This window comes from Crocodylus siamensis, chromosome 15, assembly GCF_052110815.1.
Source record: "Crocodylus siamensis isolate JL-2025a chromosome 15, ASM5211081v1, whole genome shotgun sequence".
Lineage (NCBI taxonomy): Eukaryota > Metazoa > Chordata > Crocodylia > Crocodylidae > Crocodylus > Crocodylus siamensis.
Window position 1 is genome coordinate 48,401,195 of NC_143409.1, and position 20,203 is coordinate 48,421,397.

The following is a 20,203-nucleotide window of genomic DNA, read 5'->3' on the forward strand; positions in this document are numbered from 1 at the left end:
CGGTCTTCCGGGGAAGGGATCGGGCCCGCGGCGGAGGCTCTCCCCGACTTCCGGGAGTGAGAACCATAGAGCCGCCCATGTCTGAGAGCAGAGTGCTGCCATTCCCATGGCAACCCGGCGCTTCCGGCCAACAGTTCCGGGGGGACTATAGAGCCCGGCAGCGCAAAGCCAGAATGTCTCCGGGCGCGGTGTCAAACCTTGGGGCGGGGGTGGCTTTGCGGGACATCGCCACGGGCGGCTTAAAAACCATAGGGGCGGGGCCTAGATAGTTCCGGGGGGGTTAAAACACAACTACCAGCGGGGGCGGAGAGTGAGGTACTTCCGGTCACATGACGTGGTACCACGGAGAGCGCAGGCTGTTGGGCTAGAGCGTCTCCGGCCGGCGCCGAGCGGACCGGGGTGTGGGGGGTCCGCGGCGATGGCGGCGACGGTGGTGGACGGGGCGGGGGCCGGCCCGGGCGGGCGGCTGAGTGCGGTGGACTCGCTGCAGGAGGAGGCCGTGTGCGCCATCTGCCTCGACTACTTCACCGACCCGGTGTCCATCGGCTGCGGACACAACTTCTGCCGCGTCTGCATCGCGCAGCTCTGGGGGGGCGACGGCGATGGGGACGCTGACGGGGTCGGGCTGGGCCAGGCCGGGGGGGAGGCGGCGTACGCGGACGGGGCGGCGGCGCCTGCGGACGACGTGGGCATGGGCGAGGAGCTGGAGGACGACGAGCTGGACGAGGAGGATGAGCTGGACGAGGACGAGCTGGACCAGGAGGAGGAAGAGGAGGAGGAGGAGGAAGACGACATGTGGAGCGAGGAGGATGAGGACGCCGACCTGTGGGACGACGCCGGCGAGGATGACATGTGGGAGGAGGACGTGGGCGCCGAGCTGTTCTTCGGAGACGACGACTACGACGAGGACGTGATGGAGGAGGAAGACCTGGAGGTGGAGGTGGAGGAAGAGGAGGAGGAGGAGGAGGAGGAAGAGCAGCCACCCCCGCCCCCACCACCGCCTGGCCCCCTGCTGGTGCCCAGGCCTCGACGCCCCCAGGCCTTCACGTGCCCCCAGTGCCGCAAGACCTTCCCTCAGAGGAGTTTCCGGCCCAACCTGCAGCTGGCCAACATGGTGCAGATCATCCGGCAGATGCACCCGCACCCCCAGCCGCTCGTGGTGCCAGCCCCAAGGGGGCCTGGGGGAGCCGTGGCCATAGTGCCCGGAGGACTGGAGGGACGGGCCCTGTGCGAGAAGCACCAGGAGCCCCTCAAGCTCTTCTGCGAGATGGATGAGCAGGCCATCTGTGTGGTGTGCAGGGAGTCGCGGAGCCACAAGCACCATAGCGTTGTCCCCCTGGAGGAGGTGGTGCAGGATTACAAGGTACGAGGAGGTTGTGGGGGCCATCCGGAGAGGTCCAGTTGTACTATCGGGGATGGGATGCGGAGACCGGTGGGTGACCAACAGTGGTCGTGGAGGGGGGTTTGCTTCATTCGACTGGGTGGTTGGTAAGGGCTGTTGGTCAGCTGGCTTGTGGGGAAACTGGATCTGGAGTGTTGGGTTGCTTTGTGAAGTTGATTAAGGGGTTGGATTTATGGGGGTGGTTTTGCAGGTAGGAGATGCGTTTAGTTAATTCAGGTGCTGGTTTGGGGTAGGAGTTTATATGGTTAGGTTGGCTTTGCCAGGTAGCATTGATACTCTGGGGCTGTGTAGTGTGAATTGGGTTGCTTTGTAGAGGAGCAGGGTTAATCCCACTTGAGTGTTTTGGTAAGGACGAATGAAGGTTGGCAGAGTCTGGCTGAAATTGGTGCCTATTAGCATGGGTTAGAGCAGGGGTGGGCAAGTATTTCGAGCAGAGGGCAGCTTACTGAGTTTTGGCAAGCCATGGAGGGCCACATGACAGGCAGCCAGGGCAGATAAATACTAATTTTCTTAATTTTTTTAGGGGTCCCGTGGGCCAGATAGAATGGCTTGGCGGGCCGCACCTGGCCCCTGGGCTGCATTTTGCCCACCCCTGGGTTAAAGGCTAAGGGCTTGTAACTCCTGCAGATGTGCACTTAGATTCGCAGACTGCTAGGCCAGAGGGGACCATTGTCATCACTAGATTGACCCCCCCCCCCCCCCATAACCCATGCCTAAGAGTTCTCTAATTGACTTCTGTTTGTACTAGATCTAGTTTCTTACTTGCTTTAATAATTTCCAGTGATGCCATCATGACTCCCCTGCTAAACGCTTCTAAGATCAGAGCTTTGATTATGTAGTTTGCATCTTTTACAAGAGTGCTATGTATGGGGATTTCTCAGGAATCAGTGTTGTGAAAGATCCTCCTGGGGAGATAAGTGTCCAAAATCAAGCCTGAGCTAGTGAAAGAGTAAGTTGCACAGGGTGGACAGAGATGGGGGGGTCTGGAGGGGAGACTGAACTCTACCCATGAAATTGTGCAGTTAATCAACACTTTGGTTCTGCTACCAGGTTTAGTGAGATGTTTATTATCAACACAGTACCCAAAAGTGTTTTCAAAAAATAGGGGAAAAAAAAAGAAAGGCATTTTTATTTTTAAAGAGATACCATGAACTTAAAAAATTGCCTGGATGTCTTGCATCAGCTAGCACCACACTGGACTGTCCACCTGTTGTCCCTTAACTCTTAGTTAGTAGCTCTTTGGGGTAGGGGCAATGTCTCCTTTCTATATCTCTAATGCCAAGCAGAGTGAGGGCCTTAGTCCATGACTGAAATTTGTAGGCATTATGGTTGTACTACTGTTTCTGCAAGAGATTACTTAGTGCTACTTTGAAGCCAGGAAGAATGCAGGGTAGAGATGCATGCATCTTTGATTTAGTCTAACATTTTTTGCCAGAAAAGCCATATAAAGAGCAAAATATCAAATAGAGTGATTTGGATTCAAAAGATAAGAGAAGCAGGAGAGTGGGGGAAGGGAACTGTGTGGAGAGAGGCAAACAAGTACTTCTGCAAAATTACAGCTAACATCCTGAATCAGTAGACTGGTCTGCAGGGAGAGCAACCCCAGTGCATTCAATGGCTTTAGATAAGTGAGTAAAGTGTGTGTGTGTAAGCACTGATAGGAGCCAGGTAGAAGATTCCTGTAGGTGGAAGGGGTTTGGGGTCTGGGGAGGGACATGCTTTGTTTCTTTGCTCAGATTTTCTGTGCCGGAGAGTTTTGCATGGTTGGTTTCACTGTTTTCTACCTGTAAAGCTTCCCCTTTTTGTGTTGGCTTTTTGCACAGCAACGAGAAAGAGATGGACACAGTCAATATAAGATGGGAAGTATTACTTTAGAACTAGATAAATTTAACAAGTACACAAAACTCTTGGTCTAATAAAAGATATCACCTCTGAGCCAACTAAATAGTAGCAAAAAATATTCCTTTCTTTGCAAACTTTCAGGCACATACACCCTTCATCAGGCTGAGGAGAATTCAAAGATTGTACAAGTCCTCCTAGGTAGAAAATAAATTCCATTTTGCATAGGGGAGGTAGAGGCTGGGGCACTTTGGCCAGGTAAAGCTTCTAAGGTGGCTTCTAACTTGTTTTTTTTTTTTAAAAGAGACTAGGCTTGAAGTAGATGACATCTTTACAAAGAAACACCATACAGAGTTCCTATCAGCAATCCCAGACGTGAATCCATCCAAGTGATTTATGTATAGGTATAAATAAATACAATTATTTTATGCATATACATAAAATTATTCTCTCATACTGATATACATGTAATTTAAGCCCCAGTCCTGCAAGCACATTACAGACACAAGGAGCTATGGTAAGAACATTTTACCAGGTTAGGAATACTGCTGTAGTATATTGGCAGAATATTTCTAGTTTGGAGGCCTTTATATTGACACAGCTGTTTTGTGCCCTTCTGAGCAAAATTCCCCGCACACATGAATCGAGCTATACCAGTAACAGTGCAGTTTTGCCAATACAGTTGCATTTCCCTTGAGGGTTTTGATGCACAGTCATTCAGAAACGCACCATTTGCAGGCAATTACGTTCCTTTCCCCAACCCTCCCTCTCTTCCCACCCTGATGAGAGAGATGTTACATGGGTAGGGTCAAAAATAGGCTTTCTAAACATGGCCCATAATAGAGTGAAGTTCTCTGGCCAGTATCACCTAGGAGGTCTGACTTGGTGATGTTGTGTTCCCTTGTAGCCTCGAACTCAGAAGTTGTGTCCTCCTTGTGCGTGCCAGGCAGTAAACTCCTCTGAGGCAGACGTATTTGAATTCCTATACTTGGTGAAAAAAGGGGCTCATCCTGGTGTATAGATCTGCGCTTTTGGGGACATGGGCCCTGTGTTCATTTTCGCTTTATCCTTGTTTATGGTGAAAACCTCCAAGTTCCTAAATCAACCAAATCCTCTTGAAATATTCAAGCTGAGGGAAGATGTTTTCACAGTGAAGGCTGTTGACTAGGCCTTGGAAGGTCAGTGCCCCATTCCCATCTCTGCCACGGATTCACTTAAGCCACTCATTAAGCCTTGATTTCCCATATTTATAATTGAAGCAAGAAGGAATAATGTCTTAACTATTACTCTGCAAACTCTGAGGCAGGCATTCTCTTGCTATCTATAACTAGCAGTATTAGAGTGATATTATAGTTGTGATGGTCCAGGGAATATGTGAGAGGCAAGGATTTTTGTGTGTGATGCCTTTTATTGGACCAACTGTATGGTTGGGGGGGGGATATGTCTTTCCCACAAAAGATACCACCCCAAAAAATTCTCTGTTTATAACTGCAACTCTGAAGCAATGTGGCTCTGAGCTGAGATCTCTGGGTGCTACTGTAACAAAAGTAATGACTCACTGGAAGTATCTAGTCTGGACGGCCTCCCTTCTGCTTAAGAACCAATGAAGTACAGCGATTTAGAGACTTTCGGGGGGGGGGGTGGAAAAAAAAAAGAAAAGAAAAAAAAGGAAGTTGTGTACACAGTCTGGGATAGTTTTTATTGTTGAGTAACATGTTTAACTGTTAACTCTTGGTAGCTTGGCATAATGATTTAATACTAAATTTTCTACATGAGAGACTTGCTGTCCCCAGAAGGTTATGAAAACTGCAGCCCCATTTTACTCTCTTGAGATATTATCCTACCTTGAATCCTTTTAGGGCATTTTTACACATGTAAGCACTGCAGTGCCGGGTGCTTTGAAAAGAGCCCAGCGCTGCAACACTTACAGTTGTATAAGCAGCGAAATGCGTGTCAGTGCTAGGAAAGTGACAGCAGTGTGCTTTTGAACTAAAATACATCGGAGGAGGTGCTTTAGTTAAAAAACTCACTGTTGTCATTTTCTGTGCTGACGCGCACTTCACCACTGATACGACTACACGGAGTGCATCAGCTCACATTTAGAGCTCTGAAGCAGTGGATCTCTGGCACTTTTCATCCCGCGATGTATGTGTATAAATGGCCTTAAAGCCCAGGTTTAATGTTTTAGACGCATTACTTCTATTTGTACTGCTGTAGTGATTGGAGTCCTTTATGCATACATGTAATGGGCAGTTCTAGAGAACTTACAAATTGCAATGGATCTACCAAATGATTTTCATGCCCATCCCAGGTAGAAATGTGACTGTGGCGGCAGTGGATAGGATAAAACTCCTGCTGGAGACTAGAGGCCCAGAAGGTTCAAATGATATATATAGAGGCACTCGGAGTCTGTGCTGAAGCTTTGAATTGAGCACTGAAGGTTTTGAGTTTGGTGTCCACTCTGTTAGGTTACAGGGTCATGAAGGGTGCTTTGGGAACTGTTGACTTTGAGCAGCTACAGCCCACGTGTAGTAGAGTGCCTGGTTAGAACACACAGTTCTGTTAGGATTAAACCTAAGACTTGCTTCCAGTCCAGTCACCAGCTATTTATTCTAAGGTCTCTAAAATCATATGCTTGCTCAGATTGTCTTGGCATTTGCTGTGCTACATGGGAGTTCAGGGTAGGATCAGTAGACTAAATTGGGATCAGTTGGACAAGGGATTCATTCCCAAAATAAGTCTTGTCTTAAAGAGAAATTATTTGAAATGAATCCTTAGAGTCAGCTAAGTACAATTAATGTGTATTATGGGCATGCATCTACAGGTGTGGATTTCATGCACATTAAAAATGGCACGTTGCGGCAATGTGGGTATAAATTTGATACCTGCATGATACAGGTATCGGATTTTATGCCCGGGTTGTTAGTGTGCAGTAATGCATGTGCAGATGTGGTTAATGTGTGGTAACAGAGGAGCTTCTCAGCTGGGTCCATCCAGTCACTAGACAGCTGGCCAGAGCCCAGCCCCTGCTCCCTCTCCTGCTGCTGGGCTGGGCTGTGCTCTGGCAGCCCCTAGATGCAGGGTATGAAAGTGTGTAGCCACTTTGTTCTGTGGAGCATAAACTGCAGGAGCCTGTGCTCACTGCTGGATCACAGCAGACCCCGTGTGTGTCCCTGGACAGCCCACTGGCTGTGTTCACTGGGGTCTGTTCTGTTCCAGAGCTGCTGTCTAGCCCCGGATGTGTGTAGCAAACTGCAGCCCTTTGCAACACCCTTTGCCCAGCTCTACAATCTCACCAGGGCCAGTACCTGTTGCCTCCTGCTGCTCACTCCCTGCCTCTCTCTCTTTGCAGGACCGTGGTGAAGCATCTTGCCTGTGCAGCTGCGACTCCCTGGCTGTGCCCTTGGGGGTGCTGCTGCCAGCCCTCCAGGGCCGACCACACAGGGTCAGCTGTGCAGGGGCCTAGTCCACTGGCATGGGGGTGATGTCTATCACCTCCCCCATGTCCAGCCCGGGCCCTGCCCGTGTGCGCCCACCCATCCGCAGCCCCAGGGACACAAACTGGACCTGGGAGGAGCTGCATGCTCTTGTGGCAGTCTGGGGTGGGGAGGATGTCTAGAGGCAGTTCACCCAGAGCAGGCACTCTAACACCCACATTTACAAAGTCCAGGCAGCTGGGATGTGGGCTCAGGGCCACTCCCAGTCAGTGTGGCAGCGCTGTGTGAAGGCCCAGGCCCTGTGGGCCCAGTGGGTGTTCGTTACTGGCCTCAATCGCAGGTCCAGTGGAGACCCCCAGGACCATGTCCTTCATGCAAGAGCTGACCTGCATTTTGGCGCCCTGGGGGGCCATGCCCACATCCCACCCTAACACCTCCGGTGACTGGTCACCAGGGGAGGAGATCTTGGGCCTCCAGTGTCCTGCCCTGCACTCTTCCCTCACTGCTGTGCCCACTGGCAGCTCAGGGAGCCGTTGCCAGCAACTGCCTCGGCCCCACCCCTCAGCCGTCCATGAGGAGCGGCCGGTCACACCATCACCAGCCGCCAGCAGCACCAGTTCTTCCCTGGGGCCACCGCAGGCCGCAGACACCGGGTAGAGCCAGACATCACCTGGTATGGGGAGCCCTGCACCGAGCCACCAGCCTTGGACCCATGGTAAGTCCTGTACTGGAGGGTGGGCCCTCCCAGGCCCAGCCCCCACCCTGGGCCCTGCCCCCACTCCTTGCCCTGCTGGCCCCACTCCCCTGCCCCTGGGTTCCCTCTACAGCACACAGGGAGGCGGGACATAGGTCAGAACTTTATTAATCAGGTCATGTCCCTGCATCTGGGCTGGCATGGGCCTCATGCATTGATCCCAGCAGCAATCTCCTTGGCTGCCAGGGGAAGGGACATGTAGCGCTGCAATAGGTAATCCTCCAGGTGGTGGCAGAAGTTGTGGGGCAGGCCGTGCTTGCCCCCTGTGCTGTCATAGCTACTGGTCCTGAACCAGGAGTGCAGGTGTGCCCGGGTCCCCAGCAGGATCATCAGCAGCAGTACGTAGTGGCTGGGGCCCTTCACTTGCACAAACAGCTCATTGCACACCTGTGGCATGCGCAGCAGGGGCATGCTTGGGGCACAGTGGTGATGCAACGGAGCGCTGGCCCCAGGGCGCCTCCTTGGAGAGGCTCTCTGCGGGAAGGGCCAGGGATGTGGCTAGCCCCTCACCTCCCATTGTCTGGGACCCGTGCATGCCCCGAGCCTGGGCACCAGAGACTGGGTGGCAGCACAGCACAGCACAGCAGTGGGCCTGCAGGTGTAGAGGGGGGTTTGGCAGGGGCTGGGGCCATGGCAGCAGGTGCTGCCAGCAGCCTGGCCTGGCCTGCCTTGGGACGGGGGCAGGGGAGGCAGGCAGCTACCTGGACCCAGGCCTACCTGGCCAGATTACCATGGTCCTAGGCTGCTCGTACACAAGTGCCCTCTGATCTGAGGCCAGGCAGCACAGGACCCCATGAGCAGAGAACGTTATCTCTCAAATGTTGTGAACTCTCACAAAAGCCTTCTGTTTCTTGCCTCTGCAGGGCCAACATATGGACATAGGGAAGAGGCCGCAGGGACCCACAGGACTGCCGGTGGTGGGTTGCTGCCACCGTCCACTAGAGCCACTCGGAGGCACTGGTGATACCATCACCACATCTTGGACTGGACCTACCTGCTGCTGGTGGAGGCCATGGAGGGCTGGGTGGTGGACTAGTATGGATAGCAGCCAGGGACCCTTGCCTGAGAGGCAGCACAGCTCCAGGAACACGCAGAGCACGGGGCTAAGCTGGCGGTCCTGGATCAGTAACATGTGGCGCTGCTGGACCAGCAGCTTGCTGCCTGGGGCTGCCCAGCAGAGGCTGCGCCTTTGCCCCCTAGCACCTGGCCCCCAGCCCCAACCCTGCAGGGCCCCTGGGTCCTGCCTACCGCCGAGCAGCAGGCCCCCAGCCTCACCCTCGAGGAGCTGGTGCAGTGCCTGCTGGCCACAGGCATCCCCAGGCTCTGCCTCAGACCTGCAGCAGCACTTCCTGTGGCTGGGGTGCTGGCCACCTGCTGCCAGGTTCTCTGACCTGAGCAGCCCTACCTCTGAGCCCCTCTGAGGTAGACTTGAACTGAGTTTGAAGTTTGACAAATGAGTTTTTTAATGTTGGTGGGTGGTGGAGGGACACTGTGTGTGGGAGGGAAGAGAGCCATGCTTGTTGAGAGGGGAGGGATGAGGTGTTTTTGTTCTGTTAATAAAGTTTGTACTGTTTCACCTACGTGTGTATCCTGGAGTGGTGCTGGTGTTGGGCAGGGGGTGTGGGCAGGTGGGCCGGAGCAGGGAGCACAGGAGGTGGGGGGGGTTGGCCAGAGCCTCCCACAGCTGGTGCTCTGGACCTGGCTGGCAGGTGCGTGGCTGCTCTACAGCTTGGGGGAGATGGTGGGGAGGGACATAGAGTGGAGCCAGCAGCAACATGAGCCTGTGCTTGCCAGGGCCAGGGGTAGCACGGGTAGGCAGGAAGGGATCTGCTGTGTGCTGGCCCTGAGCTGGGCATGCAGCGGCTGGGTGGAGCTGTGAGGGTGGGCATGAGCCCTTAAGATGGCTGTCATGTGCTGACAGTTGCTTCTTGCCTCAGCATGGCTGCCAAGTGTTGGCAGCCATGTGGCCAGAGGTTGAAACTCCCCGCATGGCCGCAGTGGCACATGGCAGGCTGCTCTGATTTAGGACTAAATCTAGTCCCAAGCCACCTGTGAGTGTAGACCCCTGTCTATTTCAACTTAATGTGCATTAAATTTACTCCAGAGTTAATGCATGTGTAGACATGTCCACTGACTGAATGATCCAACTGCCTCTTCTGGCTTTGGATATTGAGGTCTGCTGCTTCCCAGCTAGATTAAAAGGAAAATATGCTTTGAAAAGGCAGACTTAGTGATAAGCTGATCAGAGGGGAGGAGAGAAGATTTATTGTTTTTTCTTGGTAGACCAAACTGCAGAGCCACCTGGAGCCTCTGAAAAAGAAGCTAGATGCAGTTCTGAAACAGAAATCCAATGAAGAGGAGAAGATCACTGAGCTGAAGGTAGGTGTCCAACTTCCATGGTTGCAATATTCCGGGCTTTTCGCCCTGCTTTTTGGTACAAAATGGGAGGTAAGAGGTTCTGCCCAACCCATTAATGAGTCTTCTCAGTTTCTTCTCCCAATTCTTACCTTTCTGGGGATTTTGTTTCCACAATTCCCTTCCTATTTCATTAATTAAACAAACTAGGACTAATAGCTGCCTTAGACACTGAAGGGATGGCATTTGGGTGTCAGCTCTGAAATCGTCTGTGATGAATAGGGAACCCAAGGGAGTTTTCCCCTCTCTGAGTCATTGTTTCAGACTCCTGCAGGCTCAGGTGGGTGCCAGCATGTCTTCACAATTGGGAGGTTTGGTCTGGAGTTGTTGTGGTTTTTTTTTTTTTTAAATACCCCAAGATGACATTCTAGCCTGGGTGTGTGTCACACAAGCTGCAGTGGAGTAGAGGAGCAGCTCTGATAGAGATGTTGACGTGTTCAACAGGTGACCTTCCTAAGTGCTGCAAAATATCACTTTAGTTGTCTTGAAATTTCCTATGGTTCATCACGTGCTCCGTAGTGATAGCAGGCCAAACTTGGGGTCATTTGAAACGCGGTGGATTTGATTTAAACCATTATTTAAATCACTGGTCAAGAAGCCACAATTTAATCATTGTTTCTACAAAAAGTTCATTCTTGTTTGATATAACCTTCATTAAAATATTCTCAAATAGGGTGTCTCTTGTGGCCTGGCAAGCCTGCTACCACAGTAGGATTTTCCCTTCTACCATACAATTCCCTCACTAGATCTCAAATCAGTGGAGAGGCTATACTCAGAAACTTATCCCTCAAGACTTCTGGAATAATCTGCTCAAAATGTTTTTCTTTCGTTTCTACTGCCCGTCCCTCCTTGCATTTACTTCCAGACTCCTCCTCCTTGCCCAGACGTACTCCACCGTCAGCAATCCTCTAGTATTTATTTAACTTGGGTTTTAACTTTGTGTTCACAAACTTGCAGATGCAGTAGGGCTGATGAGTAGGTAATCGGGTCTGTTTTCTCTTGTCTCCATATACTACTGTTAACAAGGATGTTATCTCTGGAGAGACAAACCCACAGTTTGAGAACTGAAACTAAGCGTCACGGAGATGCTTAATGGGATCTTCTAGACTGAGCACTGAGTCCCATTGGGTAGAGTGGTTTTCTTTAATCTTTACTAATCTGTAGAGAAGCCTCTGGGAACCCCATAAGATTGGGCCCCTAATATAGTCCATGGCCTGTTGTGACCTATTCATAAAACTTTTCTAAAAAGGTTACATGAATATATTGTCTCAAATAGTATATAATTAGAAGTTATAATCCCTATTCCATGATGATATCTTTGAGCTATAACTTACCTTAAATTAAAGCTATCTTTATATAGGGTTTTTTAAGCATCTTAAAAACATTAAAAATACGGTTAAATATTTTTAAAAAAATCTGATTAAAATGAAAAAAAATCTTTTTTTTTTTTTAAAAGTTGTTTATTTTTTATTTACCCGGATTTGAACAAAGTTCCTGAGATACAGCGCCTTTTAAAGCCAGGCAGAATCAAAATTATTTGATTCCTTTAAGGCTGCTTCCTTGGATGCATGTAAAAATAAACCAGAAGAATTGGACCTGGGACCTCACTGGTTGTATGTACTCTATGCTCCAGGCTGCTGAATTTTATCTGTACTGCTACTAAAAGCTGTGGAGCCATGTGTCTTCACATAAATGCTCTTTGTGGATCTGGTAGTCAGACCTGTGTTTTACATAGAATTTCTGGCTTTCTTCCAGCCCTAGAGCCAGCATGAACCTGACATTGATTTAATTTGGGGAGCCTTTTGTGAGCTCAAATTCAGATCATTTACCTTACCTTGTGCCCTTTGCCCCAAATGAACTTTGCTTTCACCTGCTCAACTGGTTTAATGGGCCACAACTAGCTGGTGCACAACAGTGCAATAAAGCTTCCTAGTGCTGGAGCTGGCCTAGCTGGCTGGCTGGCTTGCTCTGCAGGGACTATTTCAGTGGTCTCCTGCAGGTGCAGTGAGAGGTCAAGAGACCTGTGTGGGATTGTGCTTGGGGTACCTGATAGATTGAGCTATCTGGGGTGGGTAGAGGAGGTACCCAGCTCTGTCCCTCCAGCCTCTCACCCTTTATTCCTGTCCCCTTTCAGAACAAGATGAAGCTGGAAATCAAGGAGTTTGAGTCAGACTTCGAGCTTCTGCATCAGTTCCTTATTGGGGAGCAGGTGCTATTGCTGCATCAGCTGGAAGAGCGCTATGAGGGGCTGCTGGCCCGCCAGAGCAGCCATGTCAGTCAGCTGGAGGAACAGAGCGCAGCCCTGGGCCGCCTCATTGCTGAGGCCGAAGACAAGAGCAAGCAGGATGGGCTGCAGCTCCTGAAGGTGGGATGCTTCCCTCTCTGAGCTAGGCCTGGTTCTTGCATCCCTTCCCAGTGGGCAGCCCTTTCCTCCAGTGCCATGCAGACCAGCTACACCACTCCCAATCACCTCCCTGACTTTCCAGAGCTGCTTCTATGCTAATAATGTTAAGTCCTCAACCAGCTCATCCTTTTGCCAACTTCTTGCAAGGCTGAATCTCAGCCCCACTTGCTAAAAAAAAATACCCTTTACCTTTTGGTTGGGCTGGGCTGGGCCCTGCCAGTGCTTGAAATCCTACTGTTTTTGATCACCCTCACTTCTGCATCCAAGCCCCAGGCCCCTGGCTTGCTATGATGGGCCATGACTCAGGCCTGTAGCCCTACCCTCCTGACCCCAGTAACTGTTTTGACCTAGTATGGAGTTTGACCTGTGCTTAAACACTTAGTCTATCTGCCATCATTTTGTAGCTACTGCAGAACTGTTGGGTGCTACTCCATTGGTTTTTGGATTTGTGTTCTGACAGCTTAGATGCCTGACCCTGAGGTCAGAGGAGGAGATTCTCATTTATGCCAGATGTTGCCCAAATAAATAGTGAAAGCTGGGACCTGTGAGGGAGACTCTTAAGAGGGGAGAGAAGGACTGTCTCATCTTACAGGAGTGGAGGGAGAGTAAGGGACTTGACTACAGTCGCATAATATGTGGCTGAGCTGGGAATTCAAATCCACAAGTCCTAAAACCCCATTCTAGATCCATAGACTTCTGGAAATACCTCTGGGTCTTGAACATTGTTAAGATCACGGCAAGATCTTAGTGGGGAGAAATCCCATAGCATGACTGAGAACTATTTAAAAATCAGTGGGAGCTCTTTTTTTTTTTTTTTTTTTTTTTTTGTCCTCATTCCCCAGCTAATTCCCCTTAAGTCTGTATCTCACTTCAAGCACCTGATTAGTCCTGATGGCTGCAGCAGAACCATTCTCCTGCAGGAAGGCAGCAGCCTGCCTGAGCATCTTGCCTGATTGTAGCTGCTAAGCAGATTTTGTGCCTTGGATTACAGCATGTTTGTGTTGGTCCTATATTAATCTCTTTCTTCTTTCCTTTCTTAGGATATCAAAGGCACCTTCATCAGGTGAGTTATGCTTCGCTCCTATGCTAGTTTTGTTGATGTTGTAAGAAGAATTGGTTTAAAAATTCTAATTTAGGTTGTAAAGAGTTAACAAACTTTGTTGATTTTTTTTTTCCTTTTGAAAATTAAAAAGGGGTTATTGGTGGGAACCCCTGTCCATGACCACAAACTTATGGACAGTGGCCTGGTCACCTTTTTATGTTTTGTATCCCCTAACAACATGGTGGCAACCACAGTAATAAACAGTATAGTGCTGAGGTCTAAGCACAGACACACGCAGAAAAGGCCTGACAGTCTTGCCTTGCTGGGTGAGGCCAGGATCTGTCAGCTGTACCTGCATAACCAGTCGGGTGGGTCCCACCCTTCCTGCTGCCTGCAGCAGCCCATCACACAGTACCTTGCCCTCTAGGCTTATCTTGAGTGTGGTGTCTTCCAAGGGCTCTCTCTCCTTGCTCTTGCACTAAGGGTCTGGGGCTTTTATGGGATGTGCTAAGGTGTATAGTAATGTGGATGCACAAACAGCTGTAGTGTTGGGCAAGCAGAGGGCACTTACCCATCTTTTTCCCTTTGCAAGTGCCCTTTATTCTATGTTAATGCATGCCACGTTATATTTCTGGAACGTTGTCATGAGTAACAAGTTGCACGCTTCATATTTGCTGTAAAGTAAACTTGCACCTCTGTGCCATCTGCTGTTCCCTGTTACTTTCCCAGCCACCTTTTTTGCCCATATTTCCTGGCATCTGTACTAAGTCTCCCCTCCCCCAATCTTCCCCATTTCAGGGGGTCTCTCCACATCCCTCCTCTCATCCCTGCAGGGCATGCTGTTACTGTCTCTTTCCCATGCCAAGAGTTCTTTGTAGACTCCTGAGGTTTTGTCTACAACAGTGAACTGCTAGCATAGCTGCAGCTGCAGAGTGTCCCCCTCCCCCAACCTCTTGGTGCAGACACAACTCTGCCAACAGAAGCCATTTTCTGCTAGTAGAGCTGCATCAAATAGGTTTGCCAGCATTCTGCTTGCCCTTCACCAACACAGCTCTGGGGGCAAAACTTTGCAAGGTGGACACTGCCTGAGAGCAGAGCGCTTCAGGTGCCAACCTATGAAATGCTGCTGGGTGATGGGCAAAAATGAAATAAGGGTGTCATTTTGTTGGAAGGTATCAGTGGGCACCTACCAGGTCATTTGATTTCTAGACCATTGAAGAGAGATACATGGAGCCGTAGACATGCATAAGCAGGTGACAGGAGTTCTGAGTGTCCTCCATTCTTTTGGCAGACAAGGTTCTTTTGGGTGAATCTGATATCTCTTATTAGACCAACTTAAATAGTTGGAAAACATTTTCTTAGCAAGCTTTCGGGTTTAAAAACCCTTCATCAGGCTGAAGAAGCATCTGCAGTTGGGGTGTGCTCTTCCTGAATGGAATGAATAGTAAAGAAGCCAGAGGCTGGTATGTATGCGAGAGAGGCAGTCAGTGAAAATGTAAAATGAGGAGTCGATGCGTGAGAGACAAGAGGGGTGGGCAGAAGGGGGATGAATGTAGCAGGTAAATAGTGGAGAGGTACCTGGGGAGTCAGATGTCAGGCAGGTTATAATGCATCATAAATCTGTATTTAGTCCATGGTTTTTTGTATCCAGGAGATGGATGAAGTGAAGTTCATAGGCTCATCTGTGAAAAGGAGAGTACACATGACCCCAGAGGAACCCCTTGCTCTTGAGGGAGAATCTCGACCATAACAAAGTTTCCTTCTAGGTAGAGAGGAAGATTGAGGATTGGGGAAGGAAATCACAATACAGCTGTGAAAGAACTTACCTGTGATCACCTGGAGAGGCAGAGCTGGAGAGAGACCTGAGGTCTCCTGAGTCCTGGTTGGGTGCCTTATTTGCTAGGCTGTGCTGCATGTCACATGCAGCCATGACTTGATGCTGTATAAGCATTTCTCTTGCCAGGTGTGAGAGCGTCAAGTTTCAGGAGCCTGAGATGGTGCCAGTTGACGTGGGGAAGAAATACCGCAATTACTTCCTACAGGATGTGGTCATGAGAAAGATGGAGAAGGTTTTCAGTAAAGTCCCTCAAGGTAAAGTCCCAGCTCCTTCCTTCCTCCCTATTATATATTGGGATTATCAGTGTCTAGAGAGATCAGGACCATAATGTGCTGCTGGACATTGCCCAAACACTCAGTGAAAGACCAGCCCGTGCTCTAGCTGAGATCTGGGCCTGACTGTGCTGGGTGCTGCACAGACACCCATGGAGAGACTACCCATGGCTCCAGGACATGACAGTCTAAATAGGTTAGTCAGAAAAAGAGCAACGGGGGAAACGGAGGCCGGAGCAGTGAGGTGACCAGGGTTGAGCACTAAGTCAGTGGTGAAGTAGGGGTTGATGAGCCATGCTGCCCCCCCCCCACCCATCCTCACTTAGCCTGCATGTGTCACTCCCATCCTGCAGCTGATGTGACCCTTGACCCAGATACAGCCCACCCGCATCTCAGCTTGTCCCTGGACCGCCGAAGTGTCAAGCTAGGTGAGCGGCGCCAAGACCTGCCGGACAACCCCAAGCGCTTTGACTCTGACTACTGCGTCCTCGGCTCGCAGGGCTTCACCACGGGACGTCATTACTGGGAGGTGGAGGTAGGGGGCCGCCGGGGCTGGGCAGTGGGGGCAGCCCGGGAGACAGCCCGGCGCAAGGAGAAGGCCAGCGGTCCCCACCAAAAGCGGGAGATCTGGTGCGTAGGCACCAATGGCAAGAAGTACCAGGCACTGACAGCCACAGAGCAGACAGCCCTGTCCCCAGGGGAGAAGCCTCGGCGCTTCGGCGTCTACCTGGACTACGAGCGGGGCCAGCTGTGCTTCTACAATGCGGAGAGCATGGCCCACATTCACACCTTCAATGCCACCTTCCGCGAGCGCATCTTTCCCTTCTTCCGCATCCTGGCCAAGGGCACCCGCATCAAGATCTGCACTTGATCCCCCGCCTGTTCCTCCCCTCCCACCTTAGGCCTTCTCCCACGCTGGGTCTCCCTCCCTGCTCCCCCTGGCTACTCCCTGGGAGATCTGGCACTGCACAGAGGCCTCGGGGTGGGCACCTTGGCCAGCCCGACATTCCAAAGCCTGCGGAGTCCGTGTGTTGCTGTCTCTGTTTAGAGTGCGGAGGGGTGAGATGGGGTCTGTTCTGTGAGCAGCAGACAGACCATTTTGCTGGCAGCTTGCCATCCACAGCACTGCATAATGTTCCTGAACACGCTGCTCTGGCCCCACTGCCTCTGCCCGTCATACACATGAGCCTCAAGCTGCCTATGCCATCCTGCCCTTCATAATGGTGTTGCTGCAGAGCCATCGCTCCTTTGGGCATTGTGGGAGGTGGCTGAACAATAGCCTTTGCAGAGCGTGCCAGATGGACTGTGCTCCTGCAGATACTTTGACCCCTTGGCCTAAAAGCAGACGGAGAGCTCTGTTCTGCCCATCATTTCCATAGTGACTTGAATAAACTGGGGGCACCGATCATATAAATCACCATGAATTACAGTGGGACTTGTGGCCCTGCAGTTGCTCTGAAAAATTCCTGTCTCAGGGCCTGCTCCCTACCCCTGATCCTGCTTTGGTTCCCTACTAGTGTTTGGGCTTGGATCCAAACCTACAGAAACATTGCTTCTCACTGCCATTCCTGTCTGGCTCCCAGCGCCTGCTGCTTCTCCCAACCATGCCTGTTGTCCCTGTGTCTGTACTTTTTTTTTTAATTTTTTCCAGTTCTCCAGAACAGCCTCCTTTTCCACCACCACCACCCCAGACTTGATCACCAGCTCTACACCAGAACCATCAGTCACATCCCTCCTTGGTCCACTTTATTTTTACCTTCCATTGCAGAGCCTGGACATTTTAATCAGTTCATGAAATTTTGAAGCAGCCAGGCTGAGATGGGGGTGGGATGGCTTCTTTGTTACAAGTATAGATGCCATCAGAGAACCATTCACAAAGTGACTGGAGATGCCTGAAACAGTGGCATGCTTCTGTTACTTGTCTTGTCCATCCAGAGCATCACTTTGAGGCCATGGTGGTGGGAATCCATCTCTTTTCCTATGCAGCTTAGAGCTCTCTGAGGTATAGGTATTTATTTTTTGTCCCTTTCTCAGCTGCCCTCTCCCTGCTGAATTTCCAACAAGCCCCCTCCCTCCTAGAGAGACTCTAATTGCACCTGTGTGGTTTTTTGTTTTTTTTCCCCCCCATTGGCATTACAGAGCTAGTTTGAAATATTTTTGCCTAAAACAAGAGTTAAATGGAGATTTAGTTTTTTGAAATGTTAAAATAATAATAAAGAAAAGGATTGTACAGTTCAGTCTCTGCCTGGTCATTCACTTTGACTGGAGGGTTAAAAAGCAGAAGTTGCTAGTTGCTCTGGGAACAACCGGCTTGTTTCACAGTGTTCAGAACAGGATGGAGGAGGTGCTGGATTTAAATCAATCAAGTTCCCTCTTGGGCCATCTGACAGCAGCCAGCACCACATGCTTTAAGCAGTGGATAAGAAGTGTAGGAGCAGACATGTGTAAGCAAAACTCTTCCTCCTGAGTAAATGTCATCCTATTCTGCAGTAACTGAAGTTAGGGATTTTAATATCCCTACTAAAACCTGTTGTATCAGCTAGCTCTTAAACTGGTTAATCAATCAATTAATTCTTCTCTACATAAACATCTAGGGTCAGATACTGTTCTACCTTTTAGGACCTGAGTGAGTTTAGCATGATCCTATTCCACAACAAAGTCCTTCAGAAATGGTTAATGCACCACACTTTCTTGTACACTGCAGACCAAACCACTCACTTTGTTTTCGGAAGGCAGAATGATGCATTTCCATTGTCATGGTCTATCACTGGCTTTTACATGGTGATGTAAAACAGATGCCAGCTAAGTGTCTCTGAAAAGCCACCTCACTTGCTTGCTGGCTGCTGTATTATGATAGCATCTCTATGTTTCTATTCCAGTAAGAAAATTAGGTTTCCCCAGTTACGACATGCACCCCAGTCATGGAGGGTTGATTTCTAGGCAAAAGGCATGTATAGTGTAGGAGTAATAAAGTGTCTACTTCAGACCACTGTGACTAACCTTTAGGCATACTTTTTGTGACACCGTCATCCTGACTCTGAGTCGCAAAAGGGGGCCTGCCTTTTTGCCAAGGACCTGAGTGGGCCAGACCAAGATGGGGTCCTGTTCTTTGAATCTAGCTAAATTCTTAGCTTCAAGAACATCTTGTGGTAACAAGTTCCATCATCCAATTAAGTGTTGGGTAAAAAGGGGTTTGCTTTAGATTTTTTTTTTTAAACCTCTTATCTTTGAATGGACTCTTTGTTTTTGGAGTTTTGCAAGGCAGAGAAGATGAGAATTTTTGCTCTCATCTTGATTATTCTACATGTATTTTTTATCATGGTCCTTCCACTTTTTTTTTTTTAAAGTGAGATCAGAAATCTGGTTCCCATGCTCCCTGTCTTATCACTTTTCTCTGAACCTGAATTCTGTGATAAAACAGATACCTATTTTTAAACTGCAGTGTACCATGTTTTCTTGCATGCAGTGTGCCTCCAAATATAATAGGCACCTTATTTTTGAAAGGCTAAATGAAGAAAAAAAGTTTTTTTCCAGAATTATGGCTGTATAGAGCAGGCAGGGAATCTAATCTTCTTCAGTTGACTGATGAATTACTAGCTGCTGCTAAAGACTGCTCTTCATGGATCAATGACTAAAAAGAACTAAAGAAGCTATGAGATAAACCAGGAACTGAGAGCAGACCACAACATTGCATAAGGAAGGTTAGAGCTTGATCAGTGAACCATTAAGATCATTAAAAAGAAGAGATGATGCTTAACAAGGAGAGTGTATTGTTAGCACCTGTAGAGTGAAGAACAATGTGCCATTAAAACAACCCCCTCAGCAATACCACAGCTGCTGCACTGTGGAGCAGGAAATCAAACCAGGGAGCTGCTTTCCTGGGCAGAAAATCAGCTTCCTTGCTTAATACACCCCCCCCCCCCAGCAATTTCAGAGGAGGGGGTGGGAAGCTGATTATGTGGTGTGTTACATGTGAGAAAAAAAATATGACGTTTGTCAAGATAATTAACAATTGTCCTTTAGTAAAAAAGACCATTTGATAAATAATTTATCGTTTTGGTGGTAGCAGTGAAGTTTCATTTTCGGACTAATGACTGGAGAAGTGTCTGCTGTAGCGCTGGCTCTCTGGGCCCCTGTAGGGACCAAATATGCCTTGCACCAGGGACTGTTCTCCCAACTCTTCCCTGCTTCTAACTGATCTCATCCTCCACTCAGGAAAGCATTTAAGAATGTACTTTAGCCCCCGATCTCATAGTAACTGTGTCCTACCGCACTCTAGTGTCCAGTTTGGGGATTACATGCCCATAGGAAATATCCTCTTGAAGGCTGTTCAAGTCATATGTTAAAAGGCCTTTAGATAGATTCTAATACAGGGTTGGGCAATTATTTCAGGCAGAAGGCTGCTTACTGAGTTTTGGCAAGTCAAATAGGGGAAAAGGACAGGCAGAGCTGGAGTTATGTTCTCAGTCATTAGGCCTGTGCCTGCTAGCTCACTGTGCCAACAAAGCCAGTAACACCACTACAGATGCCTAATGTAGACATGCTACCATATGCACCTCGTGGTTATCCTCCTCACAGCTGTAATGGAGATGGGGAACAGGCATGGAAATGAAAGTGAGTTTTAGCACCTACATGCATTTGAAGATCTGAGCTAAGTGACTGTTGAGGTCATGCAGTAAGTCTGAGGCAGAGCAGGAATCAAGCCCAGATCTCCCCCAGATCACAGGGTAGTGTCTTAACCACTGACCTAACTCTTCTCTCTTTTGGTCTCCTTTGCTGCAGTTATTCAGGACCTAGACAG

The 20,203-nt window shown here is 49.5% G+C and overlaps 1 protein-coding gene across 2 annotated transcripts; it reads left to right on the plus strand.

Moving 5' to 3' along the window:
* The first annotated feature begins 310 nt into the window (after positions 1 to 310).
* On the plus strand, positions 311 to 20,172 carry TRIM41 (tripartite motif containing 41). Of its 2 annotated transcripts, XM_090028285.1 has the most exons (7): positions 311 to 1,363; positions 9,716 to 9,811; positions 11,982 to 12,212; positions 13,292 to 13,314; positions 15,257 to 15,384; positions 15,756 to 15,830; positions 17,054 to 20,172. In XM_090028285.1, exons 1-7 carry the CDS (start codon positions 419 to 421, stop codon positions 17,203 to 17,205), a joined length of 1,650 nt encoding a protein of 549 aa, XP_089884411.1. In that variant the 5' UTR covers positions 311 to 418; the 3' UTR covers positions 17,206 to 20,172. The 2 variants fall into 2 exon arrangements, with proteins under 2 accessions (XP_089884411.1, XP_089884410.1); XM_090028284.1 differs by having other exon boundaries at positions 314 to 1,363; positions 15,756 to 17,196.
* The last annotated feature ends 31 nt before the right edge of the window (positions 20,173 to 20,203 follow it).

Excerpts from the sequence above, each read along its gene's own strand:
- TRIM41 (XM_090028284.1), top strand. The coding sequence starts at position 419 with ATGGCGGCGACGGTGGTGGACGGGGCGGGGGCCGGCCCGGGCGGGCGG. Across the intron at positions 9,812-11,981 it reads AGAAGATCACTGAGCTGAAG|AACAAGATGAAGCTGGAAAT; the intron begins GTAGGTGTCCAA and ends GTCCCCTTTCAG. Across the intron at positions 13,315-15,256 it reads ATCAAAGGCACCTTCATCAG|GTGTGAGAGCGTCAAGTTTC; the intron begins GTGAGTTATGCT and ends TTCTCTTGCCAG.